Raw genomic sequence first — 26,620 nt, forward strand, 5'->3', positions numbered from 1 at the left:
AGGCACGCGGGTCCGAGCGATTAGTCCGGACTATTCGACGACTGATTTATAAAAGCCGACGCGCTTGACACGCTGATCAGATTTTCGGCGAACGCCGACCATGTTCACCGCTTTAGTTGAGCTTTGAGTGTAGCCTGTTTTTGTAGGCACAGGTTCGCCCAATAAAGTTAGTTTCGCCATTCACAGTTTTGTTGCTGTGTCCTCGAACGTCACTACGACGTGGCAGTTTACAGTAACTGCAGTTTTCGTGATTTGTTGCGAAGTATTAGCTATATAAATGCTCCTCTGATGAGAAAAGCCGGAGATCCCGGCGTCAGGTAATGAGAAAGGCATGTTCTCGTTTCATTCGAAACGAGACACGATCTTTGCATCAGCGGGGATCCGCATTTCGATTCGTGATCTGAACGGTTTTCTGTACCCTTTAACATACTATATCAGAGTCCTCACAAACTGCACTCACAAACTGTAGCGGTACAGTGGAATCAATTGAGGACGTATTTCTTAAGCGTTCTATATTTTTTCTCTCTCCGCAGCAATTTCACGATTATGTACAACCTGCAGAGAGCAAAAGATGTGGAGCTTGACAAGTATCTTGACTATATCGAAGATCACAAAGCCAACAACTACGCCATGCTCGACTGCCAAAATAGGTTCCATAATGATTTAATTGCCGCCTTCTACATGATAGAGGTAAGCCAGGCGCTTTCACGTGTGAACGGCATGTTCAGGGGACGTTACTTGTATTCACTGTTTACGCCTGTAATGATAACGCTTCTTGTTCGCACCATGTCAGCCGCGCTGCTCTGCGACGTTGTTGTTGTTGTGTGAGTGTGTGCGCGCGCTGAGTGTCCTTTCGAAGAAAGAGAAATTAGACCACCACCATGGTAGCCGAAGAACAAGCCCTTTTCAACTGTAGGTTGTTGTCTCCGTTGTCGTTGTTTTTAGTCGTTGTTGCTGATGCATCAGCCGAGTAATCACAAGGGAGGCGGGGAGGCGAGAAGAAAATGAAGGAGGTAGTAACATATGCTTGAGAGGAGTCAATGAAATCGAGGGTTAGACGGAAGCCCGTCTGGTCGGGATGAAGCATTGAAGAAATAAAACGAAGGACACCGACCAACAGAAGTGCTAAAAGATGAATAAATCTAAAGGAGTCAATGGGTAGCTTTCTGTTAAAGAATATATACGCACGGCATGGCGTGCGCCAGGGTTAATCTTGGAATCTCTGCGAAACGAAGCTTTCGGTAAGCAATTAATCAATCGCCATCAGTTTGCCCGTTTTCATTCTCTCATTCATGTCCCCTTTCTTTCCCGTAATACATCGATTATTGGCGAGTTGGCGAGTATTGGCGATTATTGGCAAATTTGGCGAGTTCTGTTGCATTTAAAAGAAAAACTTAAAATCTAGTGACTGTTGATTTCAAATTTTTGATTTAGGTCATCAATTTTGTATTAAAAATTGGCGAAAATCGAAGATTTTCAGAACACCAAACTATCAAGTTCACAACTCCGTAACTCAGCAATGAAAAATGATCTCACAATTATACGGATTGCATCTAGTAGCACATCTAAAGCGGACAAAATTGATATGTTACACGTGAATCTCAATAAATTTAGAAATATGGAAATACTGCTTTTGCGGAACCATTGTGCACAACGTAACAAATTCACGTAATATACAAAATGACGTATCAGATTTGTCCGCTTTGAATGATCCAGTGGATGCCGTTTACAGAAGTGCGATATCTAATCTTGATGCAGAGCTATTAATTTATAAGTTCGTGCTTCTATATTTTTTTCAAACTGCAAATTTTTGAGAATCTTTTTAACAAAATTAAAGCGCTAAATCGAAATTCCGCTTTCAACATTCACTAGAATTGAACTTTCTCTCTCAAATGCAATCAATTTCACTAAAATCAGTCCAGGGGTTATCTCAGGAAAAGCGTTTTTGCTCTTTACATGTATTTGAATAGGCCGCGTCGAAGTTAAATCTGACCTAAAGCTTCCTCTTAAGAGGAAGCGTTATCTCGGGTGCTCCTATCTAAATACATGTAAAAAGAGAATTCGTTTCTCTTGGAACGCTCACGGCGAACGCTATGCACGAAGGCGGGCTTTATGGTAGAAACGCGGCCTCTTGCATGGGCCGCGATGCGGTAAGGGACTTTACGATGGATGGATGGATGGATGTTATGAGCGTCCCCTTTGGAACGGGGCGGTGGCCTGCGCCACCAAGCTCTTGCTACTATGCTGCCTAATATCCTACCTAGGTTAACCCATGAAAAAACAAAAAAACCCCACTATGAACTACCACGTCCAAATTCTCTGATACCCTATTGCGAACTGTGCTTTTGTACGTCTCCGTCTTTTGTCGTTTCCCTACTTTTCTTCCACCAATCCTCCAATCGCCTCTTACTGATGTCTATTGCGGACCTGTTTGCTTTACCACTGCTCCCGCTGAACCCAAGGGCTTCAAGGAGGCCAGTGGTGCCTAAATCGACCGCTGGATAGACCGCTGGATGCGGTGGAGGCGAGCGCCACCTGGAAGTGTTTTCAAGGAAGCGGGCGCGACGCTCCGTGGAGTCCGAGATATTTACGCTCCGGCGTGTTCCGTCTCCGGTCTATGCATTGTAGAAACGCTGGAAAACAGATTTGCTTGAGTTTTCGCGTTAAACAATTATGTTTTCTCGTATATTCAAATTACAATTCGAGAGCTATCATGTCTGTAGGTTGTGCGTAAGCCGTGGTTTACCACTTTGCCACGTATTTTAGCCTGAGAAATTTTATCACGTCCGGGCAGCGACGTGATAAAATGTTGCGGCGCATTCGCTTCTCGCATGCAACCCGAATGCCCGCGGGCAGAAACTTGGCGCGTCGGGCTCGGCCAGCGTTGACAAAGGTGCGCGTCTGTTATTGTTCAATACATCGCGCTGTCATCGTGGACTCCCTATACTGCACGGGCTCAGCATATTTTAGTTCTAGGTGCACTCACACAGCCGTAGTACCTCCTGTGCAGCTCTGGTTCCCCATTAGGCGCCGCTGTTAATAACTTATCGGTGGAGGGGAGGAGTGAAATGTCCCAGTCAAAGTGGTGCGAGTGGAAAGAAACTCTCATCTTGCTTGTATTCCGAAGCGTCTATGTGTCAGATAAGTTTCTTGTGTTTGTGATCGTGACAACATTGTGTGCGCTAATGGTAGTAGTTTCGTTTTTCTATTACTTCTTTATTGACGTGTTGTTGAAATATGTATACAGCAAAGTTGTCAGCCTAAAAGAAAATGTATAGCGGAGCCTTTTTAACCGCGATATGTTTACGGACCAGATAAAACTACATTGTGATGACATCCGCTGCAAGCCTCCGTGACATGAGCTGCCTGATCTTTTTTCTTCTTCTTTATGATCTGCAGGACTTTCAGGAGTACCACGCAAGTAAAGGTCAGCGCGTTGGCTTCAACCTGGTCGCCTCAATATACAACAACGCCACCCTGTACAACGGTTACCTTGATGCTGGTCTTCGGGAGAAAACCCTAGATTACATCAAGTAAGAAGCTTGCGTGCGGGCTTTCCCCCATATTATCAGCTCTAAATGGTCACTGACACGTAATTTTTTGATCAGTCATTGTTTAATGCGATTGGCATATTCTCTGTCTATACTTTCACAAAACGCGGTTCTAGATTGTTTTTTTTTTACTTGGGCTGTCTTTCTAATAAAAAAAAAAGTCAGGTCTTGGAAAAAAAAAAAGACATCTACTGGTCACTACCGAACCTGAGTCCCCGAGCACAGCAGCTTCGTCAATATTGAACATCTGTATTCTTCGGATTGCGATATTGTAATAAAGTGGATTTGATTTTGATTCTGTATGCGCTAGGCCACGAACATGCTGTTTTTTCTTAGGAGTTACAAGCTACACGGTGCAGGAAAAAAAAGCATAACAAAAATAGGCGAAAAAACGTTATCTTGCCTCGGAGAGCGCGGCTACGAACAAGTGCATCGGCAACGAGAGATTAATTATCCGTGCTAGAGGACGCACCGGCGCGCCAAAGGTGCAATCTCGGAGGCCGCACAAAAGTAGGAGAGAGGGCTTCGCGCGCCCCTCGCTAGAGGGCGCAGCGTGTCCAGACGGAAATGCTAGAGTGGAGCCCGGCCGAAGTACACACGGCTTATTCAGGATGACCGATTGAATGCTAATGATGGCGTTGCCCACGATAAACAACAAAAGTGGTGTTTATATGCCCGTCTTTTTTGTGGCTGTTCTTTGTTTCTTTTTCATCTGCTTCAAATGCAGGTCCATTTCATTAATTTGAAGTAAAATCTTCTGGCAAGCGTTCGTTTCGGCTGATTCATATTCATTCGGCTTATTCATTATTCATTTCGGCTTATTCATACAATGTTTGTGCAAATAGATACATGGACGGATGTGTGGATATACATGAAGTGGTCCCATAGTGCAAGCCTGTAAGGGTGCCCCTAGATAATTTACTTGTCTTTTACAAAATAATTTTGGCTTCCGTACTTGGTGGACACGTCATGACGTCATGATACGCTGACTCGCTACTTGTACGAGGAAAACAAAAATACCCAAGAAAGTGGATGGGGAAACGGCGTCGCGGTAGCTCAATTGGTAGAGCATCGCACGCGTAATGTGAAGGTTCTTGTATCGCTCCCCACCTGCGGTATGCTGTTTTTCATCCAATTTCATTACCATTAAATTTTTCGTTTCTTTATTTCATTTATTAAGCACAAGTAATTTCCCCAATGTTGTCCTTGGAGTCAGTGTTTCGGTGTTTGTTGGCTTCTTATGACATATATATATATATATATATATATATATATATATATATATACCTATGTCTTGCAAGGCCCTTCTGACCTCATCGCTAGTTATAGGCGGAGTTTCTGTATCCTGCTCATTACTGTTTCCAATGGAGTTATCCTGGGTCATCTGAGTGCTGTGCAGGTCAGTATAGAATTCTTCCGCTGCTTTTACTATACCTTCGAGATTGCTGATGAGATTACCCTGCTTGTCTTTCAATGCCTACATCTTGGTTTGTCCTATGCCAAATTTTCTTCACACTGATTTCAGGCTGCGTCTATCTTTTACGGCTTATCCAGTCCTTCCCATGTTATAATTTCGAATATCAATTATTTTCACCTAGGTCAGTTTTGACAGTTCCGCTGATTCTATCTGGTCTCTTGAGTTGGTCACTTTTATTCTTCGTTGTTTTTTTTTATTAGGTCCTTTGTTACGTGGGAGACCTTGCCTACTGATTGCCTTGGTGCCTTGCCTCCCACTTCAATTGCTGCCTCTGAAGCCAGCCTTGTTACAGTTTCATTCATTACCTCTGTCATCTCTCGGTTCTAAGGCTGCATATTTGTTTGCAAGTACCAGCCTCAATTTGTATGCTTTTACTCTTAACTGCCTCTAGGTTGACCTGTTTCTTCTTGACCAATTTTGCTTTTTCTCTCTTCAAATTGAGGTGAACCCTAGCCCTCACTAGCCTATGGTCACTGCACTTTACGCTACCTATCACTTCTAAATCCTGCACTATGCTGGGGTCGGTAGAAAGTATGAAATAAATATTATTTTTGTTTCACTATTAGGGCTTTTCCAAGTCCATTTTCTGTTGTTACGCTTCCTGAAAAAGGTGTTCATTATTCTCAGCTTATTCCTTTCTGCGAATTCTACCAGCATCTCTCCTCTGGCGTTCCTAGAATCGACGTCGTAGTTACGAATTGCTTGTTCACCAACCTGCCTTTTCCCCAGTTTTGCATTGAAGTCGCCCATTACTACAGTATACTGAGTTTGCACTTTCGTCATCGCTAATTCCACATCTTCATAAAACTACTCTACTTTATCATCTTCGTGGCTAGATGTTGGGGCGTAGACTTGTACTACCTTTAATCTACACCTCTTATTAAGTTTGATTACGACTACAGCTACCCTCTCATTAATGTTGTAGAATTTGTCAACCTTGTCCGCTATATCCTTATGGTTAAGAATCCTATCCCGTATTGCTTCTTATCTGATGGAGCGGGGAAGAGTGGCAGGAGAAGATGGAATAACAGTCGATTTAATCAATAATGGAGGAGACATAATGCTTTGAAAACTGGCGGCTCTCTATACGAAGTGTATATCGACTGCGAGGGTCCCAGAAAACTGGAAGAATGCAAAAGTTATATTAATCCACAAGAAGGGAGACGTTAAATAATTGAAAAATTATAGGCCAGTTAGCTTACTTCCAGTATTACATAAAATATTCACCAAGATAATCTCTAATAGAATAAGGGCAACACTGGACTTAGCGAACCAAGGGGACAGGCAGGTTTCAGGATTGGATACTCTACAAGCGATCACATCCATGTCATCAATCAGGTAATCGAGAAATCCGCAGAGTACAATCAGCCTCTCTTATGGCTTTCATAGATTACGAAAAGGCATTTGATTCAGTAGAAATATTAGCAGTCATAGAGGCATCACGTAATCAAGGAGTACAGACCACTTACGTAAACAGCTTGGCAAATATCGAGATTCCACAGCTACCTAAATTCTAGACAAGAAAAGTAGGAAGATACCTATAAAGAAAGGGGTGAGACAAGGAGACACAATCTATCGAATGTTGTTCACCGCGTGCTTAGAAGAAGTATTCAAGCTCTTCAACTGGGAAGGCTTAGGAGTAAGGTTCGACGGCGAATGCCCTAACAACCTTCTGTTCACCGATGACATTGTTCTATTCAGCAACACTGCAGACGAGTTACAACAAATGATTGAGGACGTTAGCAGCGAGCGTGTAAGAGTGGGGTTGAAGTTTAATATGCAGAAGACAAAGATAATGATGAATAGCCGGGCAAGGGAACAAGAGTTCAGTATCGCCAGTCAGCCTCTAGAGTCTGTTAAGGAGCACGGTTACCGACGGTGACGTGGCGTCGCGGCGATGCCCTCTCCCCTGACGCAACGTCTGGCCTGCTCTGCTCCGTGGAGGCATGCTCGTGACGTGGCGTCGCACCCAATGGAACTTTAGGTGCCGCTTCGCTGACACAGACGCCGGCTTTCTCGCTCCCATTTGATGCTTTCGCATCAACAGCGCCGCAAAAATGTCTGAAGCAAGAAGCACGAAGAACAAATAGATCGATGCACAAAGCACCGGCAGCGCTTTGCTTTGAGTATGGCGTTTGTATATCGCTGAGATATAACATTTGCACCGCGCAAAATTTCAGCCTGAACGATCGAGCGCCGGTGCATATTTGGAACAGTCACGTGTGTACGCTTGCGCTCCAAATGTTCGAAGTGACGGAGGCTGTTTCGCGGCTGCATTGAAGCAAACTCCCGGATCATCATCATCATCATTGTCCTGTCCGGATAGGCCGTGGCGCGATAAAAATGCGCACCCCACCCACTGAGGAGAATTGCCGAGGTCCTATTACGCGCCTAAAATTTTTTAACGGGCTATACTTGACGACGCACTTTCATTGACTTCAGGTGTAACCAAATACTAGACCACTTACAGCGCTGCTGCCTGGGCTCTGCCATCCGTGAATTCGTGGTCACGACGCAATAAATGCGGTAATTAGCTTTTCGCTTTCTCGGTGAATATTTATTTGCCAGTGATGCAATGCATTCAGCCAGAAAGCGTGAAACTAAACGTTATAGTGCCGGTGATAATTTACGCACAACCTTATTTTAGCGTGAAGGCGATGAGCGAATACCGCGGTTTACCTCGAAAAGACACACACAAAAAAGAAAATTCTCGTTTTCTGTTTTCTTTCTTTCTTTTCATCTGCATCTGCATCGCTATACGTGGCGCCGATCTTTGCTGACACGCAGTGTACCTCCTCTCAAACATCTGCGCTACTACGTCTTCCTGACTCACTGGCCGACCAGCGACTACGTTGACGGCGACCTCTGCTTCATCAAGACGCCGCAGGTCTTCTTCACGCCGACGAAACCGTACTCTGGCGTGCTGTACAAAGGCTTGGGTGATCACTGCAATATGGTGAGCACCCAACCGTCTCTGACCTGAAGAAAAAAAACGGCCGTGGCTTAGCTTGGTTAAGCCTGGTGATTGCGAAGCAATAGTGTGTTATTCTCGGATCAGCTGGTAGTAATTGAGTAAATATACTCAGTAATGCCTGAGAGGAGCGGGAGTTAGGCCGCCGTTGGTGGCTACCGCCTCGCCTCGCGACGGCGTGAGATGGGGCCCCGTTTTTACACAGCTGGTGTGACGTCACACCGACCGTAGCGCCCCTGGTGAGAGGAGCGGGAGTTAGGCCGCCATTGGTGGCTACCGCCTCGCGTCGCGACGGCGTGAGATGGGGCCCTGTTTTTACACAGCTGGTGTGACGTCCCTCTAGGTCACGTGGTGTGACGTCACGCAGCGAGGTCACGCTAAAGGTCAATGGTGCCTACCACCGCCTCGCCACGGAATGGGCTGAAGTGCGACCTAAAGTAGTATTGCTTCGCAAAAAAAGAATGCATTAGCGATTAGGACGATTTTGTTGTTGTTGTTGTTGTTGTTGCTGTTGTTTGCTTTGCTTTAGTTTAAGGAAATCTGCGCGTGTAAAAAATGTCTCGCAGAAAATATATATGCGGGGTGCGAAATTAGCTAAGGTATATACGGGGTGATTATTTTCAAGTTTTCCGGAATTTTTAAGGCTCGCCTGTGGCGGATGGCAAGCTTCTTGTTCTTGAACTAGAATAGTACAACATTACTAGTACAAGAAATCTAAACACATAGTAAACTAAATAATTTCTGAATTAATTAATTTACGGCTCATGTTACAATTTGCGAATTGTAACCAGTGAACTCGATCGCAAGACGTATCAACTTGAATCGCCAAGTTCACGCACTTTGGAGGTACCATTTCCCAAAGTGTGGGACGAAATACATGGGCGTTCCAGTTACTCTTTTTGCTTCAATGTATACAAGAGCGTTTTCTTTAAAAAGAACAGTCGCGGTTTCGCCCGAAAGGCGGAGCATCGATTGCGATAGAAAATTAGTGGACAGCTGTATACGAAGTAAGGATAGTAGTTTTATCGGTCGTATAAACTTGCAAACGTTCGCTTACTAACTTAACAAGCATGATGTCAGCGTGCGCACAGGCAAACATGAATACATCACACTCGCTGTCAAAGCGCTGGCGTGAGGAAGCGCGGCAGCAGTAGCGAGCGACCTTCTTGCTGCGTCTCGCATCAACGCAAACTCAGCGACAACGCAGCACGCACAAAGGTCGCAGCCGTCGACGCACCTATAGATTCTGCCCCCAACGCAGATCAATTTAAGGATAAGGCGCACACGGCCCCGCAATACGCTGTTGTTGCCAGATTACAATATTAGGTGTTATACATTAGCTTATATAGGTGTTCTGTGGTACAAGGCCGAGCCCCCCCCCCCCCCCCCCGGTGGCTTACGCACAGTGGCGTAGCTAGGTCGTCTGGCACCCGGGGCCCATAGCTCTTCTGTCACCCCCCCCCCCCCCCCGGGTGTAGCCGGCGGAAAGAGGGGTGTCTTCAGACGTATATGACACCCCCCATCCCCCCGCTGGCCCCTTGCACCCGGGGCCCACGGCCCTCCGCCCCCCCCCCCTGTTGCTACGCCATTGCTTACGCACGACGGAAGATGGTGCGCTTCCTCCCCGCTTTCCTCCCTTGCGCGCGCGAGATTGAGGCTCCGTTCGCACTTTGGAAGCGGCAAGCGGGCGGAAAAGCCAAAGTGGCCGGAAAATCTTTTCCGCACATGTACAAGATGTTCACATTTGTTTCACCACTGCAGCGGAAACCACTGCCGCTTTCGCCCACATCCATCTAGTATGTGTACGTTTGTCCGCGTGGTGGCGCTGTTCAGCACACTATTTCAAGACATGCGTTCATTCATTGACCATCAGTTATTAAAAGCTATTATTTCGCCCAACTGCGCGTGTCCTCTACCATGGAAGATACAGAAGACATAGTTTCGACAGTTTTAGCTAGTTGCTTTTCCTAAAGATAGACAATGAACAACGGAAAACGTTAAATTTTACGACCGGTTGTTCACATGCTAATGCAGCTTCCGGTGAAGCGGAACTGCTTTCCGCTTCGCCGCGGCGAAAAAATCGGTCGGAGCGGCGACGGTGTTATCACCCTTGGACTTTCTGCGGAACATCACGGCGACGGGAGAACTGCGCCTGGAGTGTCCATATAATATAATAGTGCATTTTCACGGCAGGCTCTATGGCGCATATCCCCAAACTGCATGGCAATGTGTCCAAACTGCATGTGCCTTTATGCATATCTTCTGCTCTTGGAAACGGTAACCAGTAGTACTCGTATTACTTTAGTTGATTCCTCTTGTGCTGCTGTATATGTGAAGGATACCTCGGGCGACCGAAGACAGTCTAGCAATTTTTTGTTCTTGCTGCAGCCAGTTTTCCACGATTCAAACAGTTTGCTTTCTCTTCAACGCCATTTTGCAATGCAAATATACGTCTAACTCGTCGTCATATCGTACCGATTATGCGACATCTTGCCACCTCAATTCCAACGACGACGGGTCGTCCGCGTCTCTCGTCAAAGCACGATGGTATCTAAGAATGCGAGGTCTTCATTATCTGTGAACAAGGTTGACCAGAGTTTTCCAGCGTAGCGAAGACCTAAGAAAGAGAGGGGGAGGGGGTGCATAGCGGGCGCGTGTGACCACTGGCACCGTTTCCCAGTGGCCGAATATGGTCGCTAATTGACACTATAGAGAGTTTTAGGTTAGGGTATTCAAGTCGCACACAAGCGTTGGGGGACGCAAACCACCGGGCGTGCAAAGGAACCCGAAGTGAGTGCGAAGGAGCGCGAAGGGCCCACATTGGAGTCGCTTCCCCCCCCAACGCTTGGGTGCGACTCGCGTAAAGCTCTCTATACATACATGCATCGCCGCTGCGTCGTGGCCTGCCTGTGCTCCTGCTTTCTCAAAATACCGACAGACTCCACCGACCTAAAGTTTTGCGTTGGCTTACAATTTTGCGGAGTTACAAATGGCATATGTCCGGGCCTCTATTACGGGCCAAACTGAGGCCCGCTACCCGAACCCGAAGCTCCTATAGGCCCGAACCCCCGGACCGTGCCCGGCCCGCTGGCCTGGTTTTGGACTCGGGCTTTCGGGTAATCCTGAACTCGATCGGTGCTCCATACTACGGACTTCTTTACATTGTAGAATGTACAGAGTGTCTGCATAGGGACCAATGTATTACGCATACTCACTATGCCCTTGTCTCTCTCTTTTCTCTTTGGCTCAGCTCGATGCTTACGATTACGAGAGGTTCATGAGGACCTACCACCCCTTCTTGGACAGGTACGCGAGGGCCATCACTTTCACCCTGAAGCCGTACAACGAGAAGCCCCGGTTCCCGGACAACAACGAGCCCTCCATTGGTAACTACAGCTGGAACAACGAATGCGCGCTCCACCCGCATCCGCAGGGCGTGGAGTTCCAGTACCCGGCGGGCTGGAAAGCGTTTACGACTCTTGGTGAGGCGAGTGCTCTGTGCAGACGCTTTTTTGTTATGGCGTAGCTGCGATCCCAATGTGAATATATATATAGGGCATATGAATAATTTTAGCGTGACGTCAGGAATGCGACTTCTCGCCGTGCTAGTGCCCGAACATGGCGGCCACGACGACGTCAATGCTAACGATTTATAGTAGACAAGATGGCGGCACTATGACGTCAATGAAAACTATATGTAGTTTTATGTGGCGATGTGGAGTATCTCGCGTTGTAGATTGCACCAAGTGTTTCATTTGGGGGGAACGATTAAAAAAAAGATACGTGTCGGTATCTACATGTCCCTGCCGTGTTTTTTCTGGTAACAAGACGTCATGGACCGGAGTGAAAAGGCCTTGTGCTATCTAGGTGGTGTTGCCTATATACACGAGGAGAACGATTCACTGGCCTGTTCAAACATCGCTGCGGGTCACCACCCGATGCTTGCGTCGGCGCGGTGACGTAAATTTGACGTCGGGAGATTGGAATAAAATCAGATTCAACTAGTCTTACGTTATAGGGCCCAAATAGTTAGGTTTCTCAGAAACTTCATGCGTAACACGATGTACAATCACAACAAAGGAACTATACACACGCTAGATTCATGAAAGGGAATCATGCAGATTAAACGCACATGTTGGCGCGTAGCACGCATCACGAATTTTTTTGTTATGTAACATGTATTGAGCAACACAAAGGTGTAATATATATATATATATATATGTGTGTATGTGTGTGCGTGTGTGTGTGTGTGTGTGTGTGTGTGTGTGTGTGTGTGTGTGTGTGTGTGTGTGTGTGTGTGTGTGTGTGTGTGTGTGTGTGTGAGACAAGTCGAACAATGTCGTGTCAGCACAACCCCCATTCCAGCTGCGGGAGTGGCGTGACGGGCGCGTGCTTGCTGGTGTGCAGATATGCAGAGACCCGGTGTATATCAAGAACCTTGACTGCCAACCCAAGGATATAGAGGACGGCTGCATCACGTACAACAAGGCGCAGGAGATGATCGTGGTGTGGGACGGACCCAACTCCACGAGGACAAAGGTATATTACGCACGGCTGAGATGCGTGCGCGAATATTCCGAGAGAGAGTCCGTCGAACGTCCTGCTGTAATCGTAGAATAGCTGTTCTCGTAATTTTTTTTTTCGACGAGTTCTTTTCGTTCAACCAGCACTGATGATGTAAGGTGGTGATGGTGCGCCACGGATAAATTGGCGTGGCAGCCCCGGCTCGCGGCGGCGACGTTACTGCACTTGGACTTTATGCAGAACATCACGGCGACGGCGACGGCGGGGATGCGCCCGGAGTGTCCACGCAATTGCTATCGCAATAAAACAGGAGCCGTTTAGAGCAGTTCAGGGCCGACACCTTGAGGGTCACTTAATAGGAAGCTTCAGCTCGGCTGATCCTATTGAATGCATGTAAAAGGAGAATTCGTTTATCTCGGTAACCACTGCACCAAATTTTACTAGGTTTGTTGCATTTGAAAGACGAACTTAACGTCTAGTGACCGTTGGTTTCTATTTTTTTTATTTAGGTCGTAAATATTTTATTAAATGTTGGCGAAAATCGAACATTTTCAGAAAACGAAACTATAAAGTTTACAACTCTGTAAATCAGCAAGAAAAATGATATCACAATTATGTGGATTGTATATGATAGTACATCTAAAGCGGACAGAACTGATATGTTACACGTGAATCTAAAGAAATTCAGTAATATGTAAATACAGCTTTTGCACTACCCTTGTACACAAAGTAACAAATTCACGTATGACATAAATTGACATATCTAATTTGTCCGTTTTGAATGACCTAATGGATGCCGTTTACAGAACGGCGATATGTTTTTGATGTAGAGCTGTTAATTTTAAACTTCGTACGTCTGTTCTTTTCGAACGTTCACTTTTGAAGATCCTTTTCGTAAAATTCAGGCCCTAAATCGAAATTCCGCTTCCAACAGTCACTAGAATTTAGCTTTCTCTCTCAAATGCAAGAAATTTCATTAAAATCGGTCCAGGGGTTATCTCAGGAAGGCGTTTTTGCGTTTTACATGGGTTTGAATAGGACGCGTCGGAGTTGGGCCCGAGCTAAAGCTTCCTCTTAAACATTGCTCTCAAACAGACCACAAATATGTGACGATGACATTTTAAAAACCCTTGTAAACAATGTAACAAATTCACCTAAGTTAAGTTAAAGATTGATATATCAAATTTGTTCGCTTTAGGTGCTCTAACAACTGTTCTTAGTGTGGAGCTAAGGACTTGTAAACTTAGTGCTTCTATTTCTCCTTCAAGCTTACCAATTTTTGAGTATTCCTTCTAAAATAGACTTAAATTCTGACGTCATTTGCATATATCTAGGTCTGTTATACGGCGTGCTAAAGCTCAGTGCGTTATACGCCGTCGTCGCGCGCGCAGATCTGCGTGACCCGGAACAACCTGACGTTCCTGTACGGCCTGATGGCGTACTCGATCGACTACGACGACTGGAACTACGAGTGTCCGCAGCTGAGCCCGTACGGCCCGTACAGCCGGTTGCGGCTACTCTACAAGCTGAACGACTACCTGCGCGGCTACTTCTACAGCCCGGAGGACTTTCCCGGCTGCATGAAAGTCGAGCCCGATTTCGTCTCGCTCGAGGACTTCCGCAAGATCGAAACCTGGCCGGAAGGGGGCGTCTGAGGCGGCTACAGGACCGCGAGCTCGGCCGACAGAGGACGCGAAGGCTGGCGCGGCGATAGACGGGGATAAAATGCGGTGTCTGATACGTCTAGCGTAGCGAATTTCTTTTCCTTGAGGAGGAAGCTTTACCTCGCGGGGACTAGCTCCGATTTTCTTCTTCATATACTTGTTACGTATACCGGGTGTTTCAGCGAACACTTTCAATTTTTTTAATTTCCTGTGGCAAATAGCACAATTAGTCTACGAGACTCGAAGAGGCGAACATCACTTCCACAAAAAATTTATATGCGTTATCAACTAATTAACAGAAATTCACTAAGCTTTTAAATAATCATGCACCTTATGGCATATATTGCAGTTTAAAAATTCTAGCCAAGCATTTGGCGAGGCGGACCCACCTGGAACGAATTCTCAAGACACCAGTTTCGAGATATTTATTCACGAACTTTAATTAGTCGATTATGCATTTCATTTTTTTTTTTTTTTTTGCGCAAGTAATGTCCGCTTCTGAGTAGACCAGCTTATGGACTAGAATTGTACTATCTGCCACAAGCAACTTTAAAAACTTATTGAAAAGTGTTTGCTGAAGCACACTGTACATAGCTGCGATATGTCTTTAGTGAAGAGTTGGGGATTTGTAAACGGTGCGCTCTACTTTGAACCTGTCAATTTAAGGAAATTTTCGTTAATGTCGAGGCCACAAAAGCGGGAAGCATTAACCCTCGCGGGTTTTATCGGAGGTGGCGCTCCCCTAGCGTCTTGCTTTTTTTTCCCCCTCGGATATTGTTAAGCGAACACAACGGTTTATTTTCGGTTATGCACAATGGAATGAATGACACGGATAATGGCGCATGCTCTCTTAGCATGATCATGACGCACCTGTAACTTCTACCTAGATTTGTACTGACGCGCACGCTTCCACGATAGCGCTACCGTGTCAGAGTAAAAAAAAAAAGCTATCAATGTACGACAGATAGCAGAAACACGCAAGAATAGTTCCCTTGCGCTACCCGCGTATATTTCAACGACTCCCACGAAGGGTCGCTTTCCGCAGCGCGCTAAGAAAAATCTAAACAGAAAACCTTATAATGAGGAGATTAGAATATACGTTTCTAGCTATAATAGATGATGGAACTATCTCGGAACTTCTGCACACATACGATTGGCGAGAGTGGAGACCGTACGGGTAAAACCCCTTAAACATCGCAACGTATCGACACTTTCCTCCTCCGCCTTCACTCCTCTTTCACGCTCCCTCCTCGACCGTGGCGCCGCCTACACCGCTCGAGCGTAGTAATGGCGCCAACATGCGCTTCTCGCCACTCCGATGACGCTTCTCGAGCGAAAATGGCGCTGAAGCACGGCGCGAGGGCCCACGTGATGCTATTAGGCCAATAGCGACGCGGCGTCGGCCTCGGCCAGAGCGCGCGAAGAGGAGGTGGATTCTTCAAAGCGTGCCGCTACTCAACCTAACCTATCTAAAAACGTTGCCGCTACTTTACGAAGTTTAAGAGGTTTTACGTACGGTTACGTCAGTGGCATGGCGGAACAAAAGGGCCGGAAACGTACCGGTACGTCAGCGGCTCTGAAATGGTTCAACTTTCTCCCAAGTGCGTTGTATTCCGGTAAAATCGGTTGAATTGATGTACAGGGCATTTCTTCTGCATGGTGATCGAGAGTCGGGTGACAAAGCTGTAATGACCATGCAACGATAACACTGAAATCACAACCTTGAGCACGACTTGTGAGTTTGGCCTCTCGGTCGGTGTGGAAGGCGTGACGACGACGGCATGACGATAATCAGGTGACACAGCTGAAATGACGGTGACAGAACGACCACGACGGCATCAGCACCGTGAGAAGTATCCAGTGGTCCAAGCTGGTAGGCAACTTATTGCCACGTTTGGCCCAGTAAAAAATTCCATCATTATGTATACGTAGATATACTTTTCGGCCAGAGCAGCCAAACGTCCACAACAAATTTTGTGGTGTTTTGAAATGTGGATTTCCTTGAATACATATACAGTTGCTATGCATACATACACACATACAGACAGAGAGCTAGCTAGCTGCCGAGTGTCGGCACGCTGAGACGGTCGGCATCTGCTGTCCGTCTGGGAAGGGAAATGTTCTCACATTGCAGCTCCCGATCAAGCCAGTGATTTAGTGCTGCAGGGGTGCTGATTTGCAGTACAGGCACCACTTTAAACTGTAGTCGATTTGTATGCCTCTGTTGACAGCGATAGACACGAATGCCTCGGCTGTGTTCATTAATCTTTCCATTGCAGATCTGCAGTGTGCCTGCGCTTGGGTAAAAGTCGTTCGTACGTCGTCCGATACTTCAGACTTTGAAGTCGGTTGCGTGTCGTAGTTGATACACATAGGATCATAACGTTTACACGGAAACGAAGAAGCTGCATCCAGTCGTGCTCTGCTGAAGTACACCGGCTTCCTTTTTGCTTTGTGCGTTATTCATCACACGAAATGGGGTCAGCACAAGCATTATAATAGTTGCCGACATTTGCGTCAACCCATCGCTTTCCATACCTGTAAATGAACCCGGTTGCACTGAGATTGTAATGGGCTACGGACTTGCCTTTCTTTTTTGGCTTAAAAGCCCATTGTGCATATCCATTTATTCATCACGTATATAGGCTTCAGCACGTGCATTAGCATGAATAACAATGTACGCGTCGACCCATCACTCTCCGTAAAAGTAATTGGACCTGGAGGTCAGTAAGAGCATTATTAGCATGGGCGGTGATGTACGCACCAGACCAGCTCTTTTCAGAGAAGTGATTGGATCCGGATGCGACGGGCATCGCAAGAGGTTACCTAGAATTACCTTTTTTTTTTTTCCCGGGTAGACCACTCGGCGCATATCCATTTATTCATCGCGTGAATCAGTGTCAGCAAGTGCAAGCATAATAGCACAGATGTGGCACATCAGTTCTACGAAGCCCACAATGTGGAGGAAAGTTTATCGAAGGGGAAAATCACATCCACCTGTTTTGTAGCACAAGCTCGGTAGAAAGGAAACCCACGGGTTTCTCAGAAAGAAAGCTTCGCAGTTGAACAAAAATTTGTCCCAATCCGGGATTCGAATCCGGAACCAACGCCTTCTCGCAGCGGTTGCTCTACCATCCGAGCTAACCAGGAGGCTATCAGGTAGCAGGGCGAGGGCAAATTAAGCGAAAACTTGAAGCACAAGGGACAATGAATATGGCAAATCAGCTCTGCGGAAGTCCACAAGGTGTAGAAAAGTTTATGAAATGAACCTTATTTCTTCTTTTTCTTTTTAAACATAGGTAGGTCATTAGGCAGTACTACAATAGCAAGAGCTTGGTGGCGCAACCCACCGCCCAATCCAAAGGGGACGCTCATAACATCCATCCATCCATCTGAACCCGGCTGAACTGCGACTGCTGAACTAACATGTGATACATAATTGCATTGTGCTTCGGCGTTGCCTCGTTGCCCCAAAATAAAGCGGCAATATCCCACGGGGATCGCATAAAAATGCTACTTGTATTTGTGCATGAAACCATTTACAGAAAACACCTGCCGTGGTGGAGTAGCGACTAGGGCGTTGCGCTGCTAAGCACGAACGAGGTTGCAGAATCAAATCCCGGCTGCGGCGGCCACATTTCGATGGTAGCGAAATGCAAGAAGATACGTGTACCGTGCATTGGGTAAATGTAAAACAAAAAAAGGAAAAAGAAAGACAAGGTGGTCAGAACTGAAAGTGGAGCCCCCACTACGGCACATTTATCATATCTCCATTTTGGCACGCAAAACCGCACAATTTCAGCAAAACGGGTGAGTGTACAGCTGGAAACGTTCTGCGTCATGACATCACACCATATATGCCTCCCCATTCCCCTGCGGAAATAAAACTGGAACAGGTGGTAGAAAGTGCATTGTATTTATTTGGGGCCAATTACGGCTTTCCATTAATTTTTTTTTTTTCAATTTAGGTTGAGTACGTGCTTTGCAAGCTTATATAGCTGCCACTCTTCTCACCCATAAAATACCCGAAATTTCAGTGTCCAGGTTAAGCTGATGCTTCGTGAACATCTTGTTCCAATACAGCAACTATGGTGAACTTGCCACAAACAATTCACACCTCTGGCACGTGTTTGCTCCATCCATTTCGTGGAATCTTGTGCTCGCAAATGATTCTCGAACTTGTGTTTGGGTCAAAAACAAGCAGGTTGTTTCCTCTCCGGCAAAGAGAGAGCACTCTGCCTTCAAAAATTAGTACAAAGTCCATTGTTTTACTGAAGAATCTCGCAGCCATCTTTTTAATACACAGTGTCACAGCCCAGCTGATCAAAGTGCCTAGCAAAAGAAGTTCATGGAGTGTCCTAGCACTTAACCAAGTGCCAATGTCAAAAGGGACAGCAAAGCATTGTCACGTTGACACACTCCCAACACTGCATAGGTATCCACCAGCTGCTACTCCAGCTACAGACTTGACAAAGCATTGCACAAAGTGCTGGCAACACAGACTCCTGCAAGAAGTACTGCAATATCCCAAGTCATCGCTCACTGACGAGACACTGCTTTCACCACCTTTGTTTTCAAGATGCCAATTTCACCAACTGCGCTGACCTATCCCCACAGAAGGCCCAGAGATCGCACAGTGTGATAGGACATATTACAAAGCTTTAGCATAGCAGAGACATATAACAGCATAGACGTACAAGTCGAACCTCAATATAACAAAGCAGGGATATAACAAATTATTGGATATCATGAAGTAACTCAAATGCTTCTTGCCGATATCAGCGTATAATGAATTTATGCTTATGACAATTATTGGATACGACAAAGGCGTTCGCGTTGTATGCAATGTCGTTGCAATTAGGCTTCACTGCAGTATCAGAAAGTACAGGGGAGATCACCAGTGAAGATATCTTGTGACAGTGTGATCTGTCAAAATGCAAAGAACTTAAAATGCAACGACCAAGAGTTTAGGTTTACGGCACACATAGTTATAGCCCTCCTCGAGTTCGCACGAGATACAATATATTTAACATTTTCTCCGCTTATCCTGAGGTGTAAAAGAAAGGATAAGATAGCTCAAAGCAAGTTGGACACATCATCTGCAAGCGATGCACATAAATTCTGTGCAAAGTTTCATGTGGAACCTCTGAATTGCAGCGACAGCCAATGACGCTCAGAAGTTGCAGTTGCCGTGATTTATTTGCTGAAGATAGCACAGCGTCATAACATGCCACCACTAGGTAGCGTTGGTGCTCTCAAACATGTAGCTGCCCGGTATTCCAATACCACAACTGGTTCACTTCAGCGATGCCAAATGACCTAAAGCTTCTATGTTTTGTCTACCTGATGTTTTTTGTGAAAGCACACATTACACACGAGTTTTAAATGTTTACAGGGCATGTCTATCGCTCTTCAAAATTATTCACACTGAAATATAATTTATTTTCAGCTTCTGAACTGAGATGTTGCCTCCCACGCTCTATTTTTTAACAAATTACGTCTGCCAGGTGAGTGGTGAATGATGACTTGGGATACAACGGTACGTCAGCAATGAACAAAATTCCATAATACAAGTGCAGGGCCTTTGATAGATTCAGCACTACGAGTGTACGTGCGTATTGGGATACGGCCAAGACATGCCAAGACCATGTGTAACCTCGCATCCTGCACCTTAAACCATACATGCATGATAAGCTTTACAGAATGACATCCCGCAGCATGAAACCAGCCGTGGTTCTCCATGCTTGAATTACCAACTTTCAGCAGTTGTCTATTTTGCACTTGATCAACTGCAGCACAGACTCAACGTCGATACCAATGCAGGCTTCTGTACATGACCAAGTATTACTAAAAGTGAGGCGTTATTGGCTCAACCTAGGTTCAATGTAGCGTGGGGCAGTGCCAATGCTGCCCATCATTGGGTAGTATACATTGGCACTTTTATAGGAGTCTTGAGAGTGCTCAGCTTCGCATCTGTTAGCATAAAGATGACCAAGAGAACAGCAAATAATCTCTTGTCAACATACAGGCATCTAGTATAAAAAGCTGTACGTTTCCATACATCACATATGGAGCATGTCCCATATGATATGAACGTACAGGGATCCCATATCTAAACCCTCAATTTTCCCATATTACCATACGGGACGTGACCCATATTATTTGTGAATATGGGTATGACTCGTGCCATTTATGGAAACATACACCTCTCTATACGGGTTCTCCACATGAACGATGGAATAATAGACAGGTTTCTCAACGGCGCCATCTGTCTGCACAGCGAGGTAACTATGCCCGTTTTTACTTCCTTCCTCCAGTGGCAGTGGTGCTACACAGTGTAAGGGTCATCATTCGCTATCATCTGCTAATGGCATGGAACGCTGTGCTCACACATTTCGTCTAGTATTTTGCTTCAAACGTCCTTACAATGAGCTAGGTTACTCATGTTGTGCTGCTAGCTCTTGCCGTTTCTGTATTACTGTTGGCCACATTTGCGGTGGGAAACTGAAGATGCAGCTATATATCACCTACCGAGCCACCTGTTGGACTTTGATTTGCAGTTCGGTCACCTGACATCATTCAGGAAGTTTTCCCATAGCCTGCAGGTGCCTCACTGTGCTTGTGCGTCAATTGAAAATAGCTGCAGCATCACCTCGATTATGCAACATGCATGCAGCGATAGCCGGTACTCTGCAGTTGAAGCCTTAGGGCACACATTTCTGTTCAGATGTACGAGGATCCTCAAATTATGTCATTTGCGAGTACGACTCCACAGAACAGTATTTTATTCGCCTCCTTACAAAATTTTCTGGTCACAGAAAAAAACAAAACATTCTAGTCCAGCATTATTCTGGCTATTGCGTTTATAATGCAATCATTAATGTGTCGCTTTGGGAGATGTCTATGCTCTGTACAGTTGCGTACTTGCGTTTTCTTTCTTTTCACCTTAGTGCCCAGTGGTAGCATTTGATAGACAAGTTTGGAAAGTGCTGAATTCATCCAACTGCAGTCTGTGGCCCTGTGTGCACAATGTGAAGAATGAAGTAGCTGGTCTATTATTCCACGAGCGCATTTCAGCACATTCGTACAATTTCGTTACTGAAGTAAGCATACCTAATGAACAGCCAGCATGCACTAGCTTCATCTCTCTCATCAGCATTGCAAAAAGAGCATAAGCCCAGTCTCAATAACACTGGGAAGTTCAATTAAAAAAGCAATTTGTCATTGTCAGCATAAACTGCTCGGGAGACTGCCTCTTCATGCTAAACCCTATGTACAACCATAAAGCCGTGTCGGAAAGCTCTGGAAACATGGCTAATAACTCACGGAGCTATTTAATTGTGGCTCTCCAGTAATCGCAGAAGCGGAAGTAAAATTTTTTTGCGCCCGAGATTAACAGCAGTTACCACTTTGGTCATTTGAACACAATACTATATAGATTTTACGAGAACTTCCCATTTCTATACACACTCGCGCAGATCGCGAAACAGAGTTCCATGCTTCTGTAATCAGAAATGATGCCTCCTTACCAGTTGCGCCTTTTGCGCGAGATCTGATAACACCAAACAAGAAATCAACACGTTCCAAGGCATCGTTGAAACAACCATCTATTCTTCCATCGTGCCCGTATGTTCATGTCATTATAGTGTTCATATAATGTGCCCCCGTATGATATATGGGAACACACAGGTTTCCCTACTGAATATGGAGCATATGAGTTTTTTTAATGTAAGATGACGAACCATACTTTAGGGGCCACACAATAAATAAAGCCATAATTCACTGAACAGATAACTGGTGTTCTACAGCCAACACAAAATTTCAATGCTTTCAACCAGAATTTTGGGTTTGGCACTCTAGTGCCTCAGCTTACAAAGAAACACTATGTCGAGCACAGCTTGCACAACAACTAATGCCACTGCACACAATATTTGCCTTAGGCAGATCCCCTTGAAATCTCTAAACACGCGTTTTGCATACTAGAAGGAAACAAGTTCTTTAGGATCAAACAGCAAACTAAGAAGGTGTGACTTAAAATTTTAGCAAAGGCCATCAACAACATTAATCTTAAACAAGAACAATAAAACAGAACTAAACATGAAACGCAACAGGTTTCTGCAGTATTTGAGTCCAGTTACAAAGGCAGTGAACCGAAGATGCTGCACAAGGAATAAAAAACGTAAGCTGCTACGATGACAAAACACTGGTGGGCTTTGCCCCACATCCTCCAGTAAGCAGTTATCATAAGCATCACAGAGCATAATACAAACAACAGATTGCCATTTTAGCCTTGTTTCGAGTCAACGGGAAATGGCAAAAGAAATAAAATGCAGAAACGACACGACTTTGTTCCTGCGATAAAGGGAATGCCTAAAGTGCTCTAGAACAAGTGTACCTGTGCGCTTTTGGGATGCTAGTGCAGTCAACTGTTGAATGGAACGCATGGGTATAAAGCAGGTGTACAACTGTCTGGCTTTGGAGGAGACGATTCGTGGTTGGTGATGCCGGCACCTTTCTGTTCACCTGTACGGTGCGCATCCGCGCAGTTTCAGGCAGCCCTTGCAGCTAGAGTGCCAGTGAAGTGATAGCCACACATTTGCAGCGTTCCCTTTAACAGTGGACTGCACTGTACAACTACATACCAATCAACCTTACTGTTTGAAAAATCCGTGTTCTTTCCAAGGAACACACACACAATGAGTTCAGTTCCACTCACACATCGCTCCATATTGCGGGTGGGTCACTATGTTTTCTTTCAAATAAATATGAACCATGCCTTCAGCGCACCCGCGAAATTGGAACAGGGAAAGCAGCGGACGCAGCAGGTGTCAGGTGTAGTCAGCTTAGAAATTGTGAAAGGCAAACTCCACACTTGTGAGCAGTACCGATATTATGCATGTTCACATCCTGAATACTGCTTGGAGAGTTTCCAAGAAGACTCAGTGACTCTGATCACATGGGCCTATTTACCAGATGAAGTGCTCACAACCACGTGATCTAAGTGGGTTGAGCTTGTACAGGCTTTTAAAGCTTGAACATTAGAAGTAGCTAGGAATGTCAAAAATCAACACCATCGTAAAATTGTTTTTGTTACTCTGAGAAAAGCAGAGGTGGGGTGCTTTAAGTGCAACACGAAATGATCACTCAGGCTTAACAGCGACAGCAAAAAAGAACAAAAAAAGACCGACAAAACATTTGGCAATACTGCAACATTTAGTTACATGTGCACTTCTGGCTTTTTACTTGTTTAACTTAGTTTCTGTTTCTTGCCTCGACCATGTGTGGTCGAAGTTACTTTTGTGCGATCAGTATGAAGTGGACAAGCTCACACTCTCATTAGCCTGCACTACCGGACTACTCCAACAGTAGTTTGTTTAACGATATGTGATAGAAGCCAATTTCATTTGATCCTTATGAAAAGAAAGTGATCACACTCTTAGCCTTTTGTGCTGTTAAGGGGTGCAAGACAGCCTCTTAAGCATAACTTTGACCACATGTAGAAAGAGTTGGTTACATTACTTTATGCATCGATAGCAGGTGTGAAATACTCCCATCATGCTTGCAAAGCCTGCAAAGTCAGAGCTAGCAGTATTTAGAGTGGTTTACTTCGGTAATGTGACAGGTTACCTAAAGAAATACAACCAGATCAGCAATGTGAAAAAACAAAACAAAAACCACATCCTTTCAAAAAGTGCGTGTGAACAGAAATTGTATTGACTAGGCAACACAATCTACAGCAACTAATCCATATCACAAGTGAAGGAAGGCTTCAGTACTGCATAATTTATATGTACTTGTACAAGCAAAACAAAACCCAGCACACTTAACCAGCACAGTAAGAGGTGAAAACTACAAAAGTGAGCAAAGGTAGGACACCAATCAGTACTGGAGATTTCTTGCAAACTTGCCAAAATATGGTGCATCAAGTAGCTGGCAACACAACACCAATTCAGGTGAAACAATCTGCCACGCTGGTTACACGGAAAGCCACGCAACATCTGGCATTCTGTGTTGTAGTATTGGCCGGTTTAACATTGTAAGGAATCGCCAACATAAAGAAAAAAAAACACAATAGTTATTATCAAGCCTAATAAGCATGCACAGGACCTGGAGAATCGTCTTTAGCCGAGACAGGATGAGAACCCACCATTGCTGATAGGATCAGACGGTTCAGCCACGATTCTGTGCCGCAGAGTTGGTCAGCACAACTCCGTAAACAATTGCGAACACACGAAAAACGTTATAGTCATTATCAAAGCTTATAAGTGTTCACATGGCCAGGACAACCAGTAGTAGCCAGAGGAGGACCAAGGCCAGCCGCCTGGGCTAAGATTGGCTCACAAAGACACCAATTAAGGGTGACAAAAAAAAAAAAAAAAAAGAAAGACATCAAAATGGAGAGCGCCAATTCTTTAAGGTGTTAAGAAAAGGCATTTCATTCACACCTCCACTGACATACCTTTCATACCCTAACAGCTCTGTCATCGGTGCACAGTGATAAGAGCACATAACCAAGCAGCAATGGAGCTACATGGTCACATGAAGGCAACCAGACAATGACGACGGGAACGATGCACGTGATGTTAAGTAACTGCTATGACCACGCACACAAACACGCACACACAATGTTGTAAACACACTCACTAGAAACATTCTCGGTGTGAAAACGGTAGCAGCAGCAAGAGGAGCTGCGGTGCTTTCCAAAGTGCGCGCACTCCAAGTTGCTCTCAAATGCGGTGTGCCGAGTCGTCACGTAGAAAAACAGAGAATGCAAGCATTACAAACTGTGGGCCGTGTGCACAGGTCAGTGATCGCTGAAACTGCTTATTCATCGTGCCAACCCCATGGCTAATGGGGGGGACACGCAGAAAGTTATGGGAACTCGAGACTGCAAGAAGTGCAGACTAGACAGCAACTTTACCTCCTACACAACTACCTACACCTGCCTCTGCACTGAAGGCTGATGTAGCAAGGATTTTCCAAAACAGTACTTCATCAACTGGAAATGTCGTGTACGACGTAGTGCGCAAGCTCCACATTAGCTTCCCGTCGAGGTGCTGTCCTCACTGCTTGCCGCTCTGACTTATATGACATTCGACTGCTTGCAACTTTCTGCTCACTAAAAGGCGAGCCAAAACAAGGGTGCAGTCAACATCCCGAAGAGCTTCTCTGTAGGCCTTGGGCACTGGTTCCATCACAGGCATACTCACTTCCCCACCAACCCATACATACTTCTGATGAAAGCTAACATAATTATTGAAGAACACTGCATTTTTGTATGCCGTACCTTACAAAATCTCACTGCAATCAAACAAGATGGCAGCCTTCATAAGCAATCTCTCAGATCACATTCCACTTGTTACCAAAAGCAAATGCTGCTTGAGGAAATGGAAATGCAGCGCGCTGCATGGAAACTAACACGCTTTCCTCTCTGAACACGCAAAATAATGTCAAAGTGCAAAATATGTTGACTGGGGGGCAAACACAAATATTTTTGCATGGTGTCTACCGCAATAGGCACTAAATATGCTGATGGCAATAACACAACACTGTTGACACAGTCCTCTGTCTCGCTTTCCGTGATGCGGAAACGAGGAATATCAAAAGCAACGTGTTCAAAATATGGACTGCGCAGAGCTTGCCAAATCGCATCACCACGTTCGCTTACAGCCACAAAACAGCATTGTGGAAAAAGAAAAGTCACATAGAAAAAAACAAAAGACTGAGAACAGTGCTGCAGCACTGCCCAACACAATAAGCCCCCCCCCCCCCCCCCCTTAATCAGCATGAGCACTCATACTACAAACCAGCCTGCAGACCTTGGGGCACAAAACAGTTGACAAAGCACAGCCTCTCACCAAACCAATCTAAAAGCTTTCTGCAGTACCCCGAAAGCCGCACTCCAGTCAGCACAAGTTGTTTGTTCACTGCCACCTGTTGTCCTCAGACGGCACCTGGGTGTGCCAAGTCGGAATGCCAGACTTCTTTTTTTTTTTCTCCCTTTCATTTTTTTTAAGTACATGGGCTGGCACCAAGTCACGAATGAGCACGAAAAGCGCAGCACCGTGCACACTTGTTAAGTCCGAAGGGGATTCATTGCCACCAGGCCGATGAGAAAGAACACGGGTGCACGAGGAGGTGAGAGAGGGGGAGGGCATGTCTTCGTACAAAAACAAGTGTCTCAGATGACGAGCCCTTCTTCTCGCTCGGTGGCACAAACATGACGCGACAGCACTTGTGTCGGCGTCAACACCGTCCGGTGTTTTCTCGCGGCTTCGTCACGCCACCCTCCGGCACGGATGGGCAGAGGCGAGAAATGTGTTGCCAAACATGGCTTCGACGGGGGGGAACAATGGAAAAGACAGAAGCGGTCGTCGCTCCTTCCCTGCCGGATTCTTCACATGCGGGCCGCCTTCTGCTGAATGAGCTGAAA

General features: G+C 45.6%; 2 protein-coding genes across 2 annotated transcripts in view; one reads left to right on the forward strand and one right to left on the reverse strand.

Moving 5' to 3' along the window:
- Positions 1 to 14,323, forward strand: part of LOC126529472 (uncharacterized) — a 32,298-nt gene extending 17,975 nt beyond the window's left edge. The window contains exons 5-10 of the mRNA XM_050177066.3: positions 534 to 690; positions 3,400 to 3,533; positions 7,816 to 7,984; positions 11,250 to 11,486; positions 12,407 to 12,538; positions 13,915 to 14,323. Of these exons, the coding sequence (XP_050033023.3) occupies positions 534 to 690; positions 3,400 to 3,533; positions 7,816 to 7,984; positions 11,250 to 11,486; positions 12,407 to 12,538; positions 13,915 to 14,178 (1,093 nt within the window). The 3' untranslated portion in view covers positions 14,179 to 14,323. The remainder of the gene's footprint in view (positions 1 to 533; positions 691 to 3,399; positions 3,534 to 7,815; positions 7,985 to 11,249; positions 11,487 to 12,406; positions 12,539 to 13,914) is intronic.
- Positions 14,324 to 18,450: 4,127 nt separating this feature from the next.
- inc (BTB/POZ domain-containing protein inc) overlaps positions 18,451 to 26,620 on the reverse strand; it is a 45,087-nt gene continuing 36,917 nt past the window's right edge. The window contains exon 5 of the mRNA XM_050176543.3: positions 18,451 to 26,614. Within this exon, the coding sequence (XP_050032500.2) occupies positions 26,585 to 26,614 (30 nt within the window). The 3' untranslated portion in view covers positions 18,451 to 26,584. The remainder of the gene's footprint in view (positions 26,615 to 26,620) is intronic.

The sequence above is a fragment of the Dermacentor andersoni genome, chromosome 8, assembly GCF_023375885.2.
Source record: "Dermacentor andersoni chromosome 8, qqDerAnde1_hic_scaffold, whole genome shotgun sequence".
NCBI classification, from domain to species: domain Eukaryota; kingdom Metazoa; phylum Arthropoda; class Arachnida; order Ixodida; family Ixodidae; genus Dermacentor; species Dermacentor andersoni.